Source organism: Diceros bicornis, chromosome 38 (genome assembly GCF_020826845.1).
Source record: "Diceros bicornis minor isolate mBicDic1 chromosome 38, mDicBic1.mat.cur, whole genome shotgun sequence".
Lineage (NCBI taxonomy): Eukaryota > Metazoa > Chordata > Mammalia > Perissodactyla > Rhinocerotidae > Diceros > Diceros bicornis.
Window position 1 is genome coordinate 12,411,917 of NC_080777.1, and position 20,315 is coordinate 12,432,231.

At 46.5% G+C, this 20,315-nt stretch overlaps 1 protein-coding gene across 2 annotated transcripts in view; it reads right to left on the reverse strand.

Moving 5' to 3' along the window:
* Positions 1-17,509, reverse strand: part of MTARC2 (mitochondrial amidoxime reducing component 2) — a 37,794-nt gene extending 20,285 nt beyond the window's left edge. The window contains exons 1-4 of one of the 2 annotated variants that reach the window (XM_058533676.1): positions 16,892-17,509; positions 11,713-11,886; positions 4,893-5,058; positions 3,052-3,192 (exon numbers count right to left, since the gene is read on the reverse strand). In XM_058533676.1, coding sequence (XP_058389659.1) covers positions 3,052-3,192; positions 4,893-5,058; positions 11,713-11,886; positions 16,892-17,163 — 753 coding nt within the window. In that variant the 5' untranslated portion in view covers positions 17,164-17,509. The remainder of the gene's footprint in view (positions 1-3,051; positions 3,193-4,892; positions 5,059-11,712; positions 11,887-16,891) is intronic. The other variant, XM_058533675.1, reaches the window with a different exon arrangement.
* Positions 17,510-20,315: the final 2,806 nt, after the last annotated feature.

The following is a 20,315-nucleotide window of genomic DNA, read 5'->3' on the forward strand; positions in this document are numbered from 1 at the left end:
CCTAGAAAAATAAGAGTGTTCTACCTTACTATTTCTGTAAGCCCATCGCCATGCAGGAATAAAACAACAAATGGACTTGGCAGCACGAGGTCCCTTCACATTTTTTGACAAAAAACGAGACTCCACCCACTCAAATTACCTAAGAGAACACAACTGGCTTACATTCGCCTTAGGGTCAGTTTGGCAAGTTATAGGAGAGCAAAATTCTTTAGCCAAGACTGAGAGTATCTTTTCTCTTATTCCCCGGGTTCAGTATCTTAAACTAAAATTAATATCTTCAGTGGAGACAAATCAAGAAAAATTTTATTCCCTAAAAGAAAGTTTCTCAGAAAATCAGGGACCAGTTACAGGATTCCTGTGAAAGGATTTTTGCTTCATGGACTAATTTCTAATCTAATCTTTAGTAACATGCATTATTAACACTGAACCCTAACTCGGCATTTAACAAGCATCTAATGACTCCATACTTAGGAACACTCTACTAGAAAGCACGGGGAAGTCGAACAGGGGAGAAACAGGCAGGTTTACTAGGAAGCTAACGAGGCTTGAGCCTCAGGCCCTTCCCTAGCACCGGCCCCCTTTGAGGCCCTGCACCTAATTCTGTCTTTATTATTCTCTTTTCTTAAAGAGGCCCCCCAAGTTGTATAAACTTCAGGTCCTGTCAAATCTAGATTTATTCCTGGGGAAAAAAATCGAGTCTCTTCCCTCAAGGAGCTGATGGCCTGAGAGTGTCAGCACCCCTTCCTCTCCTACCCCTTCCGTGACCATCCACATCTCTCACCCCCCAAGTCAGTGCTTCTTTGGGCGCCGTTTGCACGACTGAGCTGGGAGGGTGCTGCCAACGCAGCGTCAGAGGCCTTATCACAATTCCGATGTCGGTTTTAGGTAAGGCCTGCTAATCTGCAGCTTTTCAAAAAGACCCTATGGTGTTTCCGCCTCAGGTTTCCCTACCTCTCGATACACATTCCAGAGAGTTGCCAGAGTAATATCGTGCCTGGCACACTGTGGGCATTCAGCAATATTTGTTGGATGAATGCAAATCATAATTATTTCCTTGTTCAAAATCATTACCAGCTCCTCAACATCCACAATATAAAATCCAAACTCCTTGGCATGGTGGCCTCCAGCCAGCTCGGGGTACAGCCTCCTGCTGTCACTTCGCCCCCAGTGTGATTCTGAAATGCCCCTAGGCACCCCTTCATGTCATGGCTTCTTTTAAGCCTTCCAACTGGCTGCCTCCTTTACCAACAATGACTCTCACTCACCCTCGCCAACAGATACAGCATGCACACCTACACACATACACAGCATGGCTTCTGGGTAGGATGATCTGACCCCACCCCACCCCACGCCTCCCTTCTCCTGGCAGATTTAGGCATTTCTACTTCCCAGCATCCTTGGACCTGCTAAGAATGTCCACAAAACACGCTGGGCTGTCACTGTTTCGTGGCCATTCCTCTCATGTCGGGAACTCTGAAGGGCAGGATCTGTCTTTTTTCATCTTTGTATCCAGAGTTCTTGGGCACAGTGCCTGGCCCATATTAGATGATCAATTAAAGAAAAATTTTAACAAATATAAAGAGAAATTAAAGAAAATAGATACCAAATGCCAGGATAAAGTCAACAAGTAGACAACTTCTGTATACACTGCTACTGTTCTTTGCTGGGAAAGATTCTCCCTGAGCTAACATCTGTTGCCAATCTCCCTCTTTTTTTTCCTCCCCAAAGCCCCAATACACAGTTAGACATTCTAGTTGTAATCTTTCTAGCTCTTCCACGTGAGCCGCTGTCACAGCATAGCTACTGACAGACGAGTGGTGTGGTTCTGCACCCGGGAACCAAACCGGGCCACCAAAGCAGAGTGCGCCAAACTTTAACCACTAGGCCACCAGGGCTGGCTCTACCCTGCTATCTTTTCAATTATCAAATAATATGAAGTGCCTACACATGTAAGGATTTATACTAGGCTCTGTGCAAAGCTTTATCCTAAAGGAAAATGTTTACCAGCAAATAGAGGCACATTTTACTCACACAAAAGGAAATGCGGGCACCTAAGGGAGCAAAGAATTGAGAAGGTCTTCAAGAGCCTCTCCCCTCAGTTGATGACTTGGGATCCCTAAATCAAAACCAAGACCTCAACACCTCAGAAGCTGGAGTTGCAGGTCTTGGGTTCTAAGCCAGAGCCACCACTTACACACCTAACAGTTGTGTAACACCTCCCGGCTTCGGTTTCCTTACAAAAAGGAGAGAATACTACAGACTTCTACAGGATCAAATAAAGCAATTTGTATGAAGTGATTCATTAGTTCAGTGCCTGGCATCCAGTAAACACCAATAAATAGTATTTGTGGTTGTTACTTCCAGTGCTCATAAAACTTAGCCCAGCCTCAATGCTTCATATGATTGCTGATGGTTCTTATTACAAAGCAACACCCAGCTATAGGTATTTCATGTACAGATCGCAGGTTAAAACTGGTTCCGATGTGGTTGTACCTTCAGCGCTACAAGGGACTATGTCTAGAGAGGGTGCAAATTTCTGGAGTCAGCCCCACAGGAGAGCAGGGCGGTGCTCTGGGAGAGAACTCAGGCCACAGCGTGGAACGTCTCCAGGGCCTCGTTCACAGGCAGGTCTCCTCTATCTCCTCTTGGCCTCCACCTTGGGGTCTGAGGCTTCCACGGGTCTCAAATCTTTGAGCACTCCCGGGTGGTACAGAAAAGGGAGAGATGGCTGTTCTCATCTCCATTTCCCTTTAGTTATCTCTGAGCTATGACTATATATTCTAGCCTAGTCCCAGACTCGCCACAGTCTGGAGCTCTGATTGCTTGCTTTGGGGCCCAGTACTGAAGGGTGAGCAGCGTCCCCTGGAGGCTAGCGAAGTGATGGCGGCAGCCATTGAACAACTCCGCAGGGTTAAGTGACCCTCGGGGAAGGAGAGTCTCCCCCACTGCCACCCTGGAGGGTCTGAGTTGGCGCCTGCTAGAGGAGACAGTTCCGTTAGTGTCTTGGACAGCATCTCTGGGCACAACGCACAAAAGCATTGAGCCACTTACCTCCTCAAAAGCATCACAGCCTGTCACCACGATATTTGGCCTGAAATTCTCCATTTTCACTTTCTTCTCCAGCCTGGTATTCAGATCTGCCAGGGAGGCTTCCGAGAGGATCATGACAGGGCTGCAGTCCGGGTAGGCCACCTGTGCAAAGAACACAGCATGGTCAGGCCTCACTGCCCCGTGAAATTCCTGGGACCAACAGCAAAGCTGAGCCAAGTCCAGAAGACAAGCACCCAAGTGCCGGAAGGCGACAGTGGTGTTCGGGAAGGAGAGGTGGCATGGCGGGCTTGGAAACGGCCAAGTCAGTGCTGGGGCACGGTCCCTGTCTGCAGGGCTTCGGGGGGGCTCCCGTTCACCCGCTGACGGCAGCAGCCAGGGCTCGGTCCCAGCGTTACCCTCCAGGCTCATCTTTCTCATTCCTCGCTGAAGCACCCAGCAATGACCCCCTCCCACATCAGCATCGTCACACAGGGGCAGGGGCTGCTGCTGTCAGCTATACTCTCGTAATGATTTCCTGCAGCAGCATCTCTTCACTCGATATGCATTTATTAAGCACCAGTTGTGTATCAGGCACTGTTTTACGCGGGAAATAGGACAAAGCAGAGAAAGCCCTGCATTCCAGGAGCTTGTACTTAGGGAGTGTGGGGAGAACTCCCTGAGGCGCTTGCGTTTTAAATCTTATCTCCCTGCAGACTCAAAGGCTTTGGTCTTTGGCCTGTAACTGGCACAGAGGGCAGTTTTCTTCAGGAGGGACGTGCCTTCTCAGCGCTTGACGTAACCAGACCACACCGCTGCGGGGGAAGCGCTTGCAGAAAGTCTGCTTCTGTCATTGTAGGAAACCTGGATTTAGTCCCAAACCAAGCTCTAACTTTCGCCTCCCCGACTCACTTTCTCCTGGGAGTCACCCCTGGCTTCTCCCTCTACAGTACAGTAGTCCCTCCTCATCCAAGGTTTCACTTTTTGCGGTTTCAATTACCCGTGGTCAACTGCGGTCCGAAAATATTAAATGGAAAATTCCGGAAATAATACATAAGTTTTAAGTGGTGCGCCGTTCTGAGCAGCATGATGAGATCTCACGCTGTCCCTCTCTGTCCCGTCTAGGGCATGAATCATCCCTTTGTCCAGCGCATTCAAGCTGTGTACAGCACCCACCCATGAGTCATTTAGTAGCCGTCTAGGTTATTAGACTGACTGTCGCAGTACCACAGTGCTTGTGTTCAAGTCACCCTTATTTTACTTAATAATGGCCCCACAGTGCAAAAGTAGTGATGCTGGCAATTCGGATATGCCAAAAAGACGCCATCAAGTGCTTCCTATAAGTGAAAAGGTAAAAGTTCTCGACTTAATAAGGGAAAAAAACAAATCGTGTGCTGAGGTTGCGAAGATCTACGGTAACAATGAATCTTCTGTAGGTGAAACAGTGAAAAACGAAAAGAATTCATGCTGGTTGTGCCGTCACACCTCAAACAGCAAAAGTCATGGCCACAGTGTGTGAAAAGTGCTTAGTGTAGAAAAAAACATAGTATATATAAGGTTTGGTACTATCTGAGGTTTCTGGCATCCAGTGGAGGTCTTGGAATGTAACCCCTGAGGACAAGGGGGGGACCACTGTGTCTCTCATATTCTATCCCCCACATATCCTGGAGACCCCACTAGGCTCTCATATCCACTTCCCTCTCCATCCCCAATACCTGCCCAGGTCGCGGCCTCAGTACCACTCACCTGGGCCATCACTACACTTTCCTAACTGGGGTCCTCAGAGAGGCTCTCTGTGGGCCAAAAAGGAAGCCAGAAAGAGAAGAGTGTCTGGTAGAAGCAAAAACAGCTCTCTGTAAACTCACCTGGTAATAATTCTGTACAAAATCAGGGAAAATTTCCCCCGACGGTCTTCCCTTCATGTTCTTTTCAAACTGAACCAGCCTGAAAGCTTCTGTTTTCAAGAAGTTGGTGAACCATTGAGCTGCCTCATCGCCACAGTCCCTGCCCTTAATGTCAAGACCAAATAGCCTGGAAGGGTCACAAGAGGGCACCAGGGTTACTTTCTTGCATCAAGACACTGAGTGATGGCATCAAGGCAGAACACTAAACTGTTGGGACCTGACTATCCCACATGGCCAGTAAGTGGTCCTCGGATCAGAGCTGGGCAGAAGCAGAGGGGGAGGGAGAACGTGCTCCAGTAAAGAGCTTGTCAAACCCTGATATGCTTGCAACTCACCCTGATCTTGTTAAAATGAAGGTTCTGGTTCAGTAGGTCTGGGTTGGAGCCTGAAGTTCTGCATTCCTAACAAGCTTCAGGATGCCTAAGCTGCTGGTCCATGGGCCACATTTTGAGTAGCAAGGATTTAGGATCCTTTTAGAAAGAGAGAAGGCCTGCAGGGTGGTAAATGCGCCCTGAGCTTGGAGTCTGGCAGATCTAGTTCAATTCAGACCTCTGCCATTCTCCAGCCTGTGACCTTTAGCAAATCATTTAATTCCTCTGGCCTTCTGTCTCCAGTTGTAAATCGGAGATAATAACATAGTACCTACTCAACATGGTGGGCACAGATTCCATTAGATAACACAGTGGTCTTCAAGCTCTGACTGTTAGACACGCCTATCCTATCTACTGTCAAATCTTGATGCTATTCTTCTAACGTTTCTTGGACCTTTTCCTTCTCTCCAAACCTCCTTCTTGGGGCCATTGTTTGGTCTGTGATTAATTCTTGGCTCGGTTCCCAAACCTTCTCATGGTCCTCTCTCTCACCGCCTTCAGCCGTTCCCCTAAAACTCTCCTCAACCCACCAGTCTACTACTTCAAACAGATTTGATCCCACTATCCCCCAGTTCCTCAAGCGTCTGCGCCAAGGTTGAGCTCTTCCCTCCACCCCTTCACAACAGCACTCATATGTAAATGCTCACAGCCCTGCCTCTCAGCTTCCATCCACCCCGGTGAGCTCAGTGTCGGCACTCTGAAAGGTAGGCAGCACCCAACGGGGTGAGGGAACGCCGTTATCCAGTGCCGCCTCCCCACTCCTGAAAGTCACCCCTCCACTGATCCTCACTCTCTATTCCCTGCAACAGACTGCATCCATCCCTCTGTCATGCCCCTTCTTCAGTTCTTTCAGAATTTTATGCAAAGTCCACTTTCTTCCACATTTTGACACAAAATGTCCCATCATCAACAACCCATAGAAAAAAAATTGACTCTTCCTGTGTGAATACAATAGAACTTCATTAGTTAGTAATCTACTAATTTGCAAAGCAAAATAACCTGCTAAAAAAACTGAAGAAGACATAAAAACTTGAACGGATTTTTTTTTTTAATAATTTTATTTATTTATTTATTTTTCCTCCCAAAGCCCCAGTAGATAGTTGTATGTCATAGCTGGACATCCTTCTAGTTACTGTATGTGGGACGCGGCCACAGCATGGCCAGAGAAGCAGTGCGTCGGTGTGCGCCCAGGACCCGAACCCGGGCCACCAACAGCAGAGCGCCCGCACTTAACCGCTAAGCCACGGGGCCAGCCCTGAACGGATTATTACAAAGCAAATCCGGACAGTTTTACTGGAATGTTCTACCAATAATCAAAGGATAAAAACTACCAATCTTACACAGAAAAAAAATTTTAATTGTCATTTAAAATAGGAACAAAAAGATAAGATATCTAGGACTAAATCTAACAAAAGATGTACAATTCCATTACAGAGAAAATTATAAAACTATATTAAAGTAAAATAAGACACAAATAAGTGAAGAGAGATAACACATTCATGAAGAGGGAAGCTCCATACAATAAAGATGATAGTAGCTATTTAAGGCTAACATTTATTTAAGCACCTGCTATGAACCAGGCATTCTTCCACTTTTTTTTTTTTTTGGTGAGGAAGATTGGCCCTGAGCTAAAATCTGTGCCCATCTTCCTTTATTTTATATATGGGATGCTGCCACAGCATGGCTTGATGAGCGATGCATAGGTCCACGCCCGGGATCTGAACCTGCCAACCCCGGGCCGCCGAAGCAGAGCCCGTGAACTTAACCACTATGCCACTGGGCCGGCCCCCCAAATGTTTTATATATATATATATATAAACTCATTTTGATTTTCTCTAAATTGAGCCACAAATTCAATGCAATTCCGATCAAAATCCCAAAAGGATTTTACATGGATTGACAAGCTGATTCTAAAATTTATGGAAGAATGAAGACCAAGAAGAGTCAGAACACTTTCGAAGACGAATAAAATAATGAGTAGACTTTTCCTACTAGACATCAAGATACAAAGTTAAAGTAACTAAGGCGGTATAGTATAGGATCAGGAATTGATAAATAAACCAGTGCAACTGAGTCAAGAGTTGAGAAAAAGGTTGACACTTCTTAAGGATCCTGATATACAATGGAGGCGGCATTACAGGTCAGTGGGAAACGTATGGATTATTCACTAAAGTGCTGGAACAATTGATAACTGTATTAAAAAAAATCATACTGGACTGCAACCTCAAACTACATGCAAAAATAAACTCTAGATGCAATGCAGACATAAATGAAAAAGGCAAAGTTTCAATAGTTTTAGGAAAAACATAGTAGGAGAATATATTTAGAACTTTGGAGTGGAGTATATTTCTTAAGACACAAAGAAAGTGCTAATCCAAAAAAAAAAAACAATCTGAATATAATAAAATTAAGAATGTCTATTTATCAGAAGATACCATAAAAAAGATAAAAGATAAGCCACAAAGCAGGATATTTGCATCTCATATTTTTGACCAAAGATTTGTATAGAGCCAATGAAAGAATAACTCCCCGTCAATAAGGGAAAACTTGGGAATAAAATATGAAAAATATTTCAGAGACCAGAAAACATAAGGAACCAATAATCATAAAGAAAAAAAATTCAACCTTATTAGAAACCCAAGAAATGCAAATTAAAACCACAAAGATATACCACCTGACTCATTTTAAAGATATTTACAGAATTTAAAGTGTAAGAGAATCCAAATGATGAGGACTAGTAACAAGAAACCCAGCTGATAAGGACATGAGAGAATGGACCCTTACCCCGATGAAGTAGATTTGGTAAAACAGTTTGGGGAAACAATTTGGCGTTTTCTGAATTCAGTCATTCTACTCCTAAGTTCAGGCCTTAAAGAATTAAAAACACTAGGCCGGCCCCGTGGCTTGGTGGTTAAGTGCGTGCGCTCCGCTACTGGCGGCCCGGGGTTCGGATCCCGGGTGCGCACTGACGCACCGCTTCTCCGGCCATGCTGAGGCCGAGTCCCACATACAGCAACTAGAAGGATGTGCAGCTATGACATACAACTATCTACTGGGGCTTTGGGGGAAAAATAAATAAATAAAATTATTAAAAAGTAAAAGAAGAATTAAAGACACGTCCAAGAACCTTCAGAGAACATTGTTCGTATTAGGAAAAAGATCGCAAACATTTGTATGAGCGTGGACAAGAGAATGAATAAGTAAATTACAGCAAATTCATACAATGGAAACTACACAGCAGCGAAAACAAGTGAACCACAGCCACCAGCTATAAGCAACACATGGATGAATCTTAGAAACAGAATGTTGAGAAAAATAGGAAGCTGCAGAATACGTACAGCACAATAACATTTTGATAAACTTTAAAACTAAGCAAAATTTAACCATATACTATTTAGGAGCACATACATATGTAGAAAGACTATTTAAAGTAGCAGAGGAATGAGGGGGAGAGAGAAATTCAGGATACTGGTTACCTCTGAAGGGTAGAATAGCAGGAAGGTATCTGAAATATTTCTGTTCATGTTATATTTCTTAAATTGTGTACTGTGCTACAGGTGTTTGTTTCATTATTATGTTTTATAACTTACATGTACATTACATGTGTTGTTTTGTGATGTATTGAATATTTAAGTATATAATATTATCAATAGTCAATATAATTTGTAACTGAATGAAACCCAGCTGGAGAAATTGCTTCCTTTTCAAGAGGAACTATTATTTCAGTTACAAAGAAATAAAACTTCCAGTGGACTGTCCTGGTTTGAAGTCATTTCTTACTTCCTCTCACTTTAAAACATAAACTTGGACCTTTTAGACAATAATTACTCATAAATCTTTGCGATAATTAAAAAGCTCTACTGGTCTATAATTACCATCAAACAATTTAACACCACGCAGGGTGAACAGGGAAAGCTGATTCAAGAAATTAACAATAAAAATTTTAAAAATTAAAATAAGGGGCCGGCCCGGTGGCGTAGTGGTTAAGTTTGTGCACTCCGCTTCAGCGGCCTAGAGTTCGAAGGTTAGGATCCCGGGCACAGACCTATGCACCACTTATCAAGCCATGCTGTGGCAGGCGACCCACACATAAAGTAGAGGAAGATAGGCACGGATGTTAGCCCAGGGCCAATCTTCCTCAGCAAAAAGAGGAAGATTGGCAACAGATGTTAGCTCAGGGCTAATATTCCCCACAAAAAAAAAAAAAAATTAAAATAAGACCCATGACATACCCTCCTTGTCCATATGGCTGTGTTAAGGGATTTTCTTTCCTTTTTTTCCACTTGAGGTTGTTGGTTTATTTTATCTTATTTTAGGCTCTGGTGAGCTGGCTGTGGTAATCACTGTCACTTACCACCTACTTTATATCATTTCTTCAGTTTTTAGCAGTCTCCATGGCAACCAATCCATTAAAAATAATTTATAAATACAGGCCGCACTACTTATAGCATGTCTAACCAGCTGGAGAGGGTGGAATGCTGATTACATTCCCTTCCTCTCTGTGTTGATCTAAACACAGCACCCAGTGGCTGGTTTCTCCAAACTCCCAGATTCTCCATTCCCACCTTATCCAGAAACACGATGTGTAGAATAGAATTATATGACAGGCTTCACTTGGTGCCTTTTTCAGGCTAGCTCAATCCCCCTATAGGATCCTCCTCTCTCCATCTGGGAGGGTTTGTGTCCCCCGAGAGTTCTGCCTGCTGAGCAAGGCAAAGAGGGGGAAACCTTGCTTACTGTTGTGACAAAGTGAGTCTGCCAGGCAACATCGGTACCTGTCACTCATCACATGTCAACTAAGCATTTACTCATGAGCTGTGACTGTCCTCCAATCAAGTTGAGATGGCTACAGTTTTTTTCTTCAATGAATTTCTTCGCTCAAAACCTGTAATATGTGGAATAGCTTTTCTCCTCCCCGTGTGCAGGCATTAAAAGCAAACGCCGAGGAGGCAGGTGGGTTCAAATTCCACCTCTGCCTGGCGTGCCAGTGATCTAAGTCTTGGTTTCCCCATTTGTAAAGTGGAATTAATGGTATCCACCTCATAAGCTTGCTGAGATCATGAACTGAAATATAGTATTCAGTGAATCACTGCTTCGGGCTTTTGAAAGTTTGAAACCTTGAGTGATGGATTTCAGCTCAGATACTTCGCTTGTAAAAGCATATGATCAGGGCACAGGGAGCAATCTGTGGCTCTCTTCTGAATCTTGGGACCTCTGGACAACCCCAATTTCCATATGCTGAAAATGCCCAGGTGGTTAAAAAGGGAGCCAGAACACCCATGACCAGTGTCTAAGCCTCTGAGACTTCCTGATAGCACAGGACAAGACCCCGGTGAGCCATGGAACTGGACAGCCCTGCAGGGGTCCCACAGACTGCAAGGAAGCCCAGGCCTGAGGCACATCTCTGACCAGAGTTAGAAGTCTCTTACATGTGACTCCTTCCAGAGACGCCTCAGTCTCAATCTCAGACCTCAGAGGTTGCAGAGTCACCTTGAAAGGCCTCATCCACTCACACCTGACCACTGGCTCCAGCATCCTTATCAGCCAATCCTGAGACACAGGTGGCAACGTCTCCACTAACTCCCTTGTCTGCTGGCTGGAGGGCTGGCAATTCTGAATAGAAGTGCATCTGACTTGAATTAAAGGAGACAAACCCTAAAGATTGGCCCTTTCTACCCCCTCTATATTTGTATTAATCATGCTTTTTTATTTTCTGTATTTTTGATGCTTTGACATCTTGGGGCTTTGCTGACACTGAAGGAACTGCCCTTCCCAGGACTAGTCAATTCCTCGAGATAAACCACTCACCTGATGAGCCTTTCATACTACCAACCAATCCAGAGCCCCCACCCAACCACCTCCTCTGTTGGGCTCTTCCCCTCTGGACCACTATTCACCTGCCCTACTCACTCAGTGCCAAGTATCAGACAACTAGGGACAGCACCTATGCCCAGAGGCCACTGAAATTATTCCAACTAGCCAATCCTAAGCCTGTTTATCCTTCCTCACCTGGTGCTTCCTACAGAAACCACCATAAAGACCCTTGCTCATGTTTTTCTCCATTCCCTCTGCCTCCTGACCGACCCTGGTGCTTCCTGATGTGGCCCTGCACGGCATGGGCCTCTGGTTTTTAGGGATCTGTGAACATAAAAAACGTCTTTCTTCATGACAGTCATTTCTGTGTCTGCATGTCTTACCATATCTGATTAAAACAGTATATCTTTGAAGCAATACACTGCCTCATCCACTCACACCTGACCACTGGCTCCATCCCAACCCAGACTAGACTTCTCCTGAATATTTCCTTCACCAATCTCATCACCTTCTGTACAAACTGTAGTTAGAGCGCAGGGAGGAGCCTAAAGAATATCAGGTCTGTGGCAGGTCCCCAGAGGCCCCCAGCAGAGCACCTGCAGTCGTGGACCTCGTTTGAGGAAGGCAGCTTGCTCGGCAAAACCAGCTGGTCCATGCTCGGAGCCCTGAGGATCAGGCGATCGTCCTCGTAGGTGATGGAGACCAGCACAAGGCGAGGCTCCTGCCGGGCAGTGACCATGTGTCCATCTTCCTTAATCACCAGCCAAAACCTGCCGAGAAACAAACAGGCTCATGCTCAGAAAATCGTCCTCCACCCTCTCAAGAGCTTCCCGCGTGCTTCTAGTTCATCAAAATCCTCCCCCTGCCTCGACTCGAGACCCAACCATTTCTTCTAGACAATTATCCAGGTCTGGCCAAATTCTTTGGGTCTGAAAGTTGGTGCCCCCAAAAGGAGCTCATTTGGCAGAAAAGGCCCGGAGAGAGAACGTCTGGCCAACATATGAACATTCTCAATTCTGAAACTCCAGAAAACGAGGCCTGTTTAGGGACCTTCCCTTACAGCCTAGGCAACTACGTTGCTTCCTTTAGGATTCTGCTTGGGTCAGAAATTTCCCCGGGGCCTATTAAACATGTCTCTAAGCTCTTGATTGAAGCAAAAAGCCTTCCAGGTCTTTTTTCTGTGAAACAAGATGAGGTTGAAGCAAAACAACTGGCTTTAGGGAACTGAAACCCTAGACAAAGGTCTTGTAATGTTCGTGACCCCAAGAGAACCCAAACCAGCCTCTACTCCGTTTAACTCGCTGTGGCATGCGGATCCTAATTAAGAAGGCCCTAACTAGCCTTTCAGGCACACATTCTGACTCAGAAAACAAAGATTCACACAAATTATGCGTTCGATAAGAAGTCCACTGACCTCTGAGAAAGCACACTGTTCTAGGCTCAGTTTTCACACTCTGGATATCATATCCATGGGGAGAATGGGGGGAGTGAAGAAGGGAAAGGAGACTGAACTGGTTAGGTTGGTTACGCTTTTATTTATAGCAGAGCATATATCTTGGGTTACACCACATAAATGTTCTGATTAGTAAGAAGAAAGACTGTGCCACCCCAAGGGGAAATAAGTTTCGACATCATTATTTTAGACAGAACACAGAACTGGCAGACAAGCGCAGTGGGTGAAGAACTCTGAGGTCATTAACGAATGAACAAGTGAAAGGTGGGGCTTTGCAAACGTGAGCAGGATAAAAAGGACAGCCCCTTGCAGAATGAGGGGCAGCTCCTCCAAGGGAGACATTTCAAAGTATGACTGGGGCCAAACGGGAATGTCTGAGAAGACCTGGTGGAGACATCTAACATCAGAGCTCAGGGAGCTCAGTCTCTGCCTTCTCCTGACCCTGGTAGCTAGACTCACTTCTGGAACCTCCCAGTGAGGCAACCTATTCTTGTTCAGGTGCTGGATAAACTGTCCCTTCCCTGCAACCAAGCCAGCAGACAGCGGCTGGCACAAATGCCCTGCTCACAGGCATGTGTGGGTGTGAGGGTGTAGCAGGGGTGGCGGTGACAGGGTAAAGACATTTTAGGAATTGTCTTGGCTATTCCTCCCCAGAGCTTGTGATGCTGGGCAGTAGCAGGCCCCCACCCCTCTGAGGACTTCACCTTTTTCCTTCTAGGCGTCTTTGGTTCCCAGGGTTCTCTGTCTTACTCACCTGTGGGGCGAGGGTGGGTTCTGGAATCCAGGGAAATCCTGCCTACTTTGTTACAGCCCTGTTCCCTCGGGGCTGGGCCCTGTTCCCTATTTCCAGCCTCATTCTTGGGGTGTAGAGTTCTGGATGACCCTGCTCTGGTTACCACGCCTGCATCCTGAACTTCCTGTCCCCAGACACGACTTCCTCTGAGATCTGCACACAACCAGACACATGTCCAAACAGGACTCACGCCCCTGCTTGCACGTTATTTCTGACAGTTAGCTCCCCCGGGCTAAGACTTCTCATCTCCCATCCATCCCTCAACCTTAGCCCTTCACTCTGGCTCACAACCCCGCCATTAACTCCATTCTGTTGTATAATCACATGGGAGTTAACCCGTGGGGCCTTAACAGCAAAAAGCAGTAGCTAGAGGTTTTGTGCTAACCCCTGCACCTCAAGAGGCAAGAGGCAACTTGCAAGCATTCTCACGCTGGGATAGGACAGAAACAAAATAAAAGGTCAAAGGTTGCTCTCTGTAACATACCCCAACCACCCTCATTACCCCATCAACCGGGTAATCAGATTTTTCACCTCTTGCACACAAAAGATGCCCAGTAAATAAATAATTTGCTCTGTTCTGCCAGATCTGAGAAAGAAAGAACAAGCCTGGAGTATGGATTTTTTCATGACCAAGTTATCCCAACCAAGTCTGCCAAACTAAAAGCCAGCACCTTCATTTGACACACAAAACATTGAGTATGTGGTGTGGGCATCGATGCAGAAGCCCAGCTCAGATTCTCCAAAATACAACAGTGCCCTGAGCTCCCAACGGTGATGGGGAAGAACCAGCCCAAGACAGCTGGAAAAATCTCATTTCTAAACTTATAAATTGGCCAGGGAAGCAGGAACGACCGGGCCTGAAAAGGTGGGTAACAGGGACTCCACCACAGAGAGTAGGAGGGTAAAGGAGAAGGAATCCAGGAAGTAATGACACAAGATAACAAACTTAGGCAATTCATTTCTCCACGAGACAACAGTCTGTGCAGAAGACACAAAGGGCTGGCTTCAGAAAGGGTCTGGACACATTTATAAACGGTCGGGTCATATACGGCTGCTAAGGAGAGGGGGGATTTACAAGATCAAGGAGGGCAGCCATGCCCTCCCAGCATCTATGCCAGACAGTCAATGCCAATGCCAGCGTTCTGCTGGGTGGACTTTAAACGAGCTCACAGCTCAGGGTGCTCAAGCCAAAGATTTCACAAATATGTTAAGAGCTTTGAACAAAATAGTTCTAGAGATTTGAGGCACAGAGCACAAACAGAGGAAGATCCCAGCTTCTTAGACGAGTTCCAAAGACACGGGTTCAAAATCAATTAAATAAAGCAGGCCTTTCCTACATTCAGACTATCGCAGTTTTGTAATTGAAGTTTCAGGTTGGGAGAACAATAGCATTCATTCAGTAGAGCTCTTTCCAGCTTGCTTTCGAGTTTCAATTACCCTTTAATAAATAAAATCTAGATGAGATAGAGTCTTAGAGATCATCAAGGTCAACCTTTCTTTCGCAAATGAAAAAAATGATGCTCTGAGAGGTTAAATGACTTTGCCCAAGTTCTCAGTGCAATCGTGCACTTCCGAATCACATGCTAGTTTCATAGAAAGAGCATAAGTGTTGCCCTCACAGAGATCTGAGTTCAAATGCCTCCAGCCCATAATGGTTTTGTGATGTTGGGTGAGATACATCCTTTCTGATAGCGTTTCTTTATTTGCCAAGTGGAGATAATATCCAGCCCAGAAGATTGTTATGAGGCTTAAATAAGACCATCTATGTGACAGGACTTAGAGTTCAGTGCCTGCTGCATATGAAGCACTGAATAAATGTTTGTTCCATGCCTTTCCCTCCCCCCTATCCCAAGCATTTATTGCTCAAAACAAGGTCAAGTTAACAGCTCCATTTATTTTAGGATGCCCACGGAAGCAGAAAAGCAAAGGACAAATATTTTCTTTCCATGGAAGCAACAGTCACAGCAAAGTAGTCACAACGAGAAGTGAAAAAGCAACAGTCACTCAGATGATCACAGGAAATACAGACAAGAATTGGAAATCTCTCTGTGAAATAAACTCAATCCTTCAAGTGAGTAAGAAAGCAGCACGATGCCATTTCTCTGGATGTGCATCATGAGAATTTGCCTCGCCCAAATTTTTGGAGGGTGTCCACTACCAATGGGCCTGAAGTCTTCCCAGACCGCTTTTCTAAGAAGGCTTTTCTAATCCCTCATATTTGAATAAGCTCTAAACATGCCTTAACTATAGCATCAGAATCACCTGGGAAGACTTAAACACTCTACACGAGTTAGCTTCACTCTTGGTGATTCTGATTCCACAGGTCTGGGATGAGAATCTCAGGAAATTATAGTTTTAAAAAACTTTCCAGAATCAGAAATCTGGGGTGGAGGGGTACGCAAAATCCCCCATGAGTTACATAGTCTGCATACACAACACTTCTCTAAAGCAAGTTGAAGTATTCCAATGCCGTGGAAGCCCACATTTCTTTAAGAGGACAGCAGTCTTCAGAGAAGAGTGAACACACGTGTCCTGGAGGGAACACAGGGCAGCAGCCTCTGCTAGCAGGTTCCTTGAACGAACAACTTGGAAACCTCCTTCCCCCTAGACACAAGACCACAGCTAAACCATCCCAGCCAGATTGGAAGGCATGTTAATCCTAAGGAAGCAAAGAAGGAGATTCCGTTCTTCCTTGATCACTCTTTCTAGGATTTAGCATCCTTCACTGTCAAGAGAGCCTTCCCAATATCCAGCTGCATAATTCTATGTCAATGAGTGTGTCTGCAGCCTCACCTTGGGGGTGACTTAAATGACAGGGCACCTTTTCTGTTCTGAGGGAAGGGAATGAAATTTCTATGTGCCAGGCCCTATGTGAGAAGAGACTTGACCCAAAGTTCTTCACTGAGAATCACTCTGCATCGGGGAGGAGGGGACACGCTATTCCCTTAATGGCAAATATTATACGTGCAGTTCCCCGGACACCCCCTCTCCCCAACAGAAGACTTCACTCTGCTCATTCCTCATTAAAGTGAATCAGGTCTCCCCATCTCCTGGGTCTCCCAGGCACCTTCCCCAGGACTCCAGACCTGTGAGGAACAAGCCCCAGCAAGGCCAAAGCCAGTGTCTTTGAACAAGACTTGGTTTCAGCGTTGCTCCCGTCTGCCCACTAGCGCCAATGCATTTTATTTTTCTACTCTTGTGCCATATACTAAGATAGAATCAGAAAGCGTAGAACTTGCAGGAGCCTTGGAGATAACCAGGTCAGATCCCGTTCCTTTCACAGGAGGAACCTCTCATCCAGAGAGAGACAGCGGTTTACCTCTACCTACATTTCCAAATCAGAATCAGACATGAACTTGACCTTCCCGGCTAAAGGATCAGAGACAGAGGGTCCTACAAGCAGCCCAGGAAATCCAGATGGTAAACCTCTATTCTCCTTCACCGAGACAGGGTCACCTCCCCCTACCCCCCTACCTTGACCCTATCCCCAGCAGGTCCCCTGCTGCCCAGCGCCCGGGCCCGGCTGTACCTGTCGCGCAGGTGGCCGCTGCGCAGCCCCATGGCCGTGCACTCGGCCGCGCTCACCGGCACCCCCTTGCAGGACTTGACCGGGTAGATCCACAGCTGCGCCACGGTGCCCACCTGCTGCAGCCGCCCGCGCCGCCGGGGCCTCGCGCGGCGCCAGGCCACGGCCCCCAGCGCCACGGCGGCCAGTCCCAGCGCGGCCACCCCCAGCCAGCCGGGCCGGGGCCGCGCGGGGAGGCCGAGGCGGGCCAGCGCCGACGAGCCGGCGGCGCCCATGGCCGAGCGAGCGCGGGGCTGAGCACGGACGAGCGAACCCGGAGGGCGCGGAGGCGCTCACTGCTCCCCGCCGGAGGAGGAGCCAGACTTGGCTCACCCGCTGGCCCTGGCGCCCTGGCCGCGCGCCGCGGTGGCCGCACGGGTTACGCGTAAACGCGGCGGCAGGCGCTACGCAGTGATGGGGGAAGCCAGGCAGAGAGGGGCCGGGGTACTCAGGCGCCGCCGAGAGGCCACTGGGACGCCCAAGGCAAGAGGGCCACCCGCCCACTCTCTCTGGCGTGGTCCCTTTCGCTTTGCTGCTGCTTCTTCCCGGGCCCCTGCGACAATCACCCAACCAGTGTAGCCCCTCGCCCGCCCACACAGCACCCCCGCTCTCTGCTGCCCCCCTCTCTTCTCATACTGCCCCCTTAGGCGCTCGACTGGAGCACAGGGAACAGTGAGGGTGGATCGTGGGTTGCAGACGGGAAGATTTTAAAACGTTTAGGAACTACTTTTTCTGGCAGAACGCGCTGAGAACTTTTGGCCCTTAATGCACTCCCCGGAAACTTCTGCGCTAGGACCGAACTCGAGCATGGCTTCTGGCAGCGTGAGGCCAAGTCCCAAGAATGCCCCGCCCATCCCCGCACCCCGTCCCCCCACCCCGTGAAACGCCTGCTTGAGAAAGCTCACTGCTGCCGCGGAAGTCCAGTGTTTGTTCCAGCCGACGTCTGAGGATAGGCCTCTGACCTCCTTTTCTTAGAGCAGTTACTAAAATGGGCTTACAATTATGAATCCCTCCTTTGTCTCTTTGAGATGTGTATGTATCTCCTACAACTCAGAAATGTCTTTCTCAAGGACCTGAGAGCCATTCCTTTGAAATGTAATCATGGGAAAGGGCAGAGCCTGTCTCCCAGTCTCTGTGGGAGGTTAGAATCCTCTCTTGAACAGTTGCTGGCTAGCAGACACAGCTGTCCTAATCACATTTACACCGGCCGATCCTTTCTTGTCTCTCTGTGAGCGCCTGCTCTCCCTCCTTACTGCCTCAGTCTCCCTTCAGAACGCCCAGTCACCTCTGGCAAATCGGAATGGCGCTCAGCTCCTTCCTCTACTGTCAGTAGTTACTGAATAAAATCTGTTTCCACTGCCTTAACTAGTGGCCGGCTTTGTTTATCTTTAACAGCTTCAATAAAGTAGGCTATTTAGTGAACTGTGGATTTTCTTAAAGAAGTTAAGGTTTGAGGTGGTTCATTTTTCAAAGATTGTCCCTTAAATTGTGGCACAGTTCTAGGAGAGCTGAAGGAGGCCGCGAGCGGGCCACCTCCCAAGTCCGGACTGGTCACCCTCTGGAGAAGAGGGCCACCCAGCAGAGGTGGGAAGAGGCTGGAGGAGGGTAGGCAACGGAGGAGCCAAGCTCCATTCCGCACTTCCTTGTGGAAAGTGAACTGAATTTTTCCCCAAACAGCCTCTGTTTGAAATCCCAGGCCAGTGGAATCAGCCTCTTCAGTAAGCACTCGTTCTCACCATGCTCAGCGGCCAAGGCTTGGATTTCTTGTTTAAGCATCTTGTTGTGAATGAAGTGTGTGTAAATTGACATCTGATCACCTTCTCCTCTCCAGACTCTCGAGGAGGGTCAGAGCCCTCCTTGCCCATAAGGCTGCTGTCAGACAGAGGTGCTTGTAAGTCTATCCTCCTCACCACGCATGAGCTCCCAGACAGGGAAAATGTCTGATTAATCATCTGTTCTTTCAACCCATATTTACTGATGATTCACCAGGCTCTGCCCTAGTTAGCACTAGGGATTTAAAGTTTAGAAGGAGCTGCACCGCCGTCCAGGATAAGATGCATGTTGTAGAACATTATCAATTTTCTCTACTAGTTCATATTGTTTAGGTGTGATATGGTAAAACAAATATAATAAATATCCAGCAATGCTTATACCATTTGTCCTGATCTGATCCTTAATTGAGAATAAATGTATAACTGAAGAGTAAATATTAGAATATATTATAAAAGTAGAAGATAAGATATTCAGGAGTAAGAAATAAAACGAACTATGGTATATTAAGGAATAATAAAAATATGCAAAATTAATAACTCAAATTCTACTTAACCCATGCAACTCTAATAATGTTTAAAAATATTGACATCCCTGGGGCCGGCCCGGTGGCACAAGCGGTTAAGTGTGCGCGCTCCGCTGTGGCGGCCCGGGGTTCGCTGGTTCGGATCCCGGGCGCGCACCAACGCACTGCTTGGTAAGCCATGCTGTGGCGGCGTCCCATATAAAGTGGAGGAAGATGGGCACGGATGTTAGCCCAGGGCCGTCTTCCTCAGCAAAAAAAAGAGGAGGATTGGCGGATGTTAGCTCAGGGCTGATCTCCTCACAAAAAAAAAAAAAAAAAAACATTAAAAATATTGACATCCCTCAAAATGCAGTTTAAAAGCCTGTGATGTGTAACACACACGATTTTATTGATGTACGTAACATTACTATGCAGTGAAGAAAAGTGGGATAGTATATGCCTTTGCACTTCTCTAATGGGGAATTTAAAGCACAGGGAAGTTAAAGGCTTCTTTCTACTGATACCATTAATCTTTTCCTTTTTTCATTTAACAAATATTTCTTAAGCATCCCCCAGGGTAGGTGGTAGGGATACAGTGGTGATGGCTCAGTTTTAGCATTTCCTAACTGCTACCAATTGAAGACAGGGTGACTTTGGAATCCAAAATTAAACGGATCTTGTCTTGATTCAGTTCTTGCCCGCCTCCAATGAGCTACTCTTACTACCAAACACATAACAAAACGATCTTCCCGTGGAAGATTTACAATCTTTAATAACGTAAGTCCCCACTTTCACTGAACAAATTTAAGATACTGACATAAGGCATAATGATTTGCCTTATCATTTACTTTCAGGCAGAAAAGATAATGCACGCACACTTGACAGTTTAGTTTCTTAATTGATGCAACTCTTAACGTTTAGCAGGTTGGTGATATAATTTCTCTGTTCAAGTAATTGGGCATTACACAACTTAATAGAGAATAAATTATCTTATATACCAGATATTGATTACTGGTTTTCAAAGAATTTGAATTCTGACTTACGCTGAAATCGCTCTGAACAGAATTAGTCTTTTATGGTTCCGAAGTTACTTCAGTGTTGCAGTACATCCTT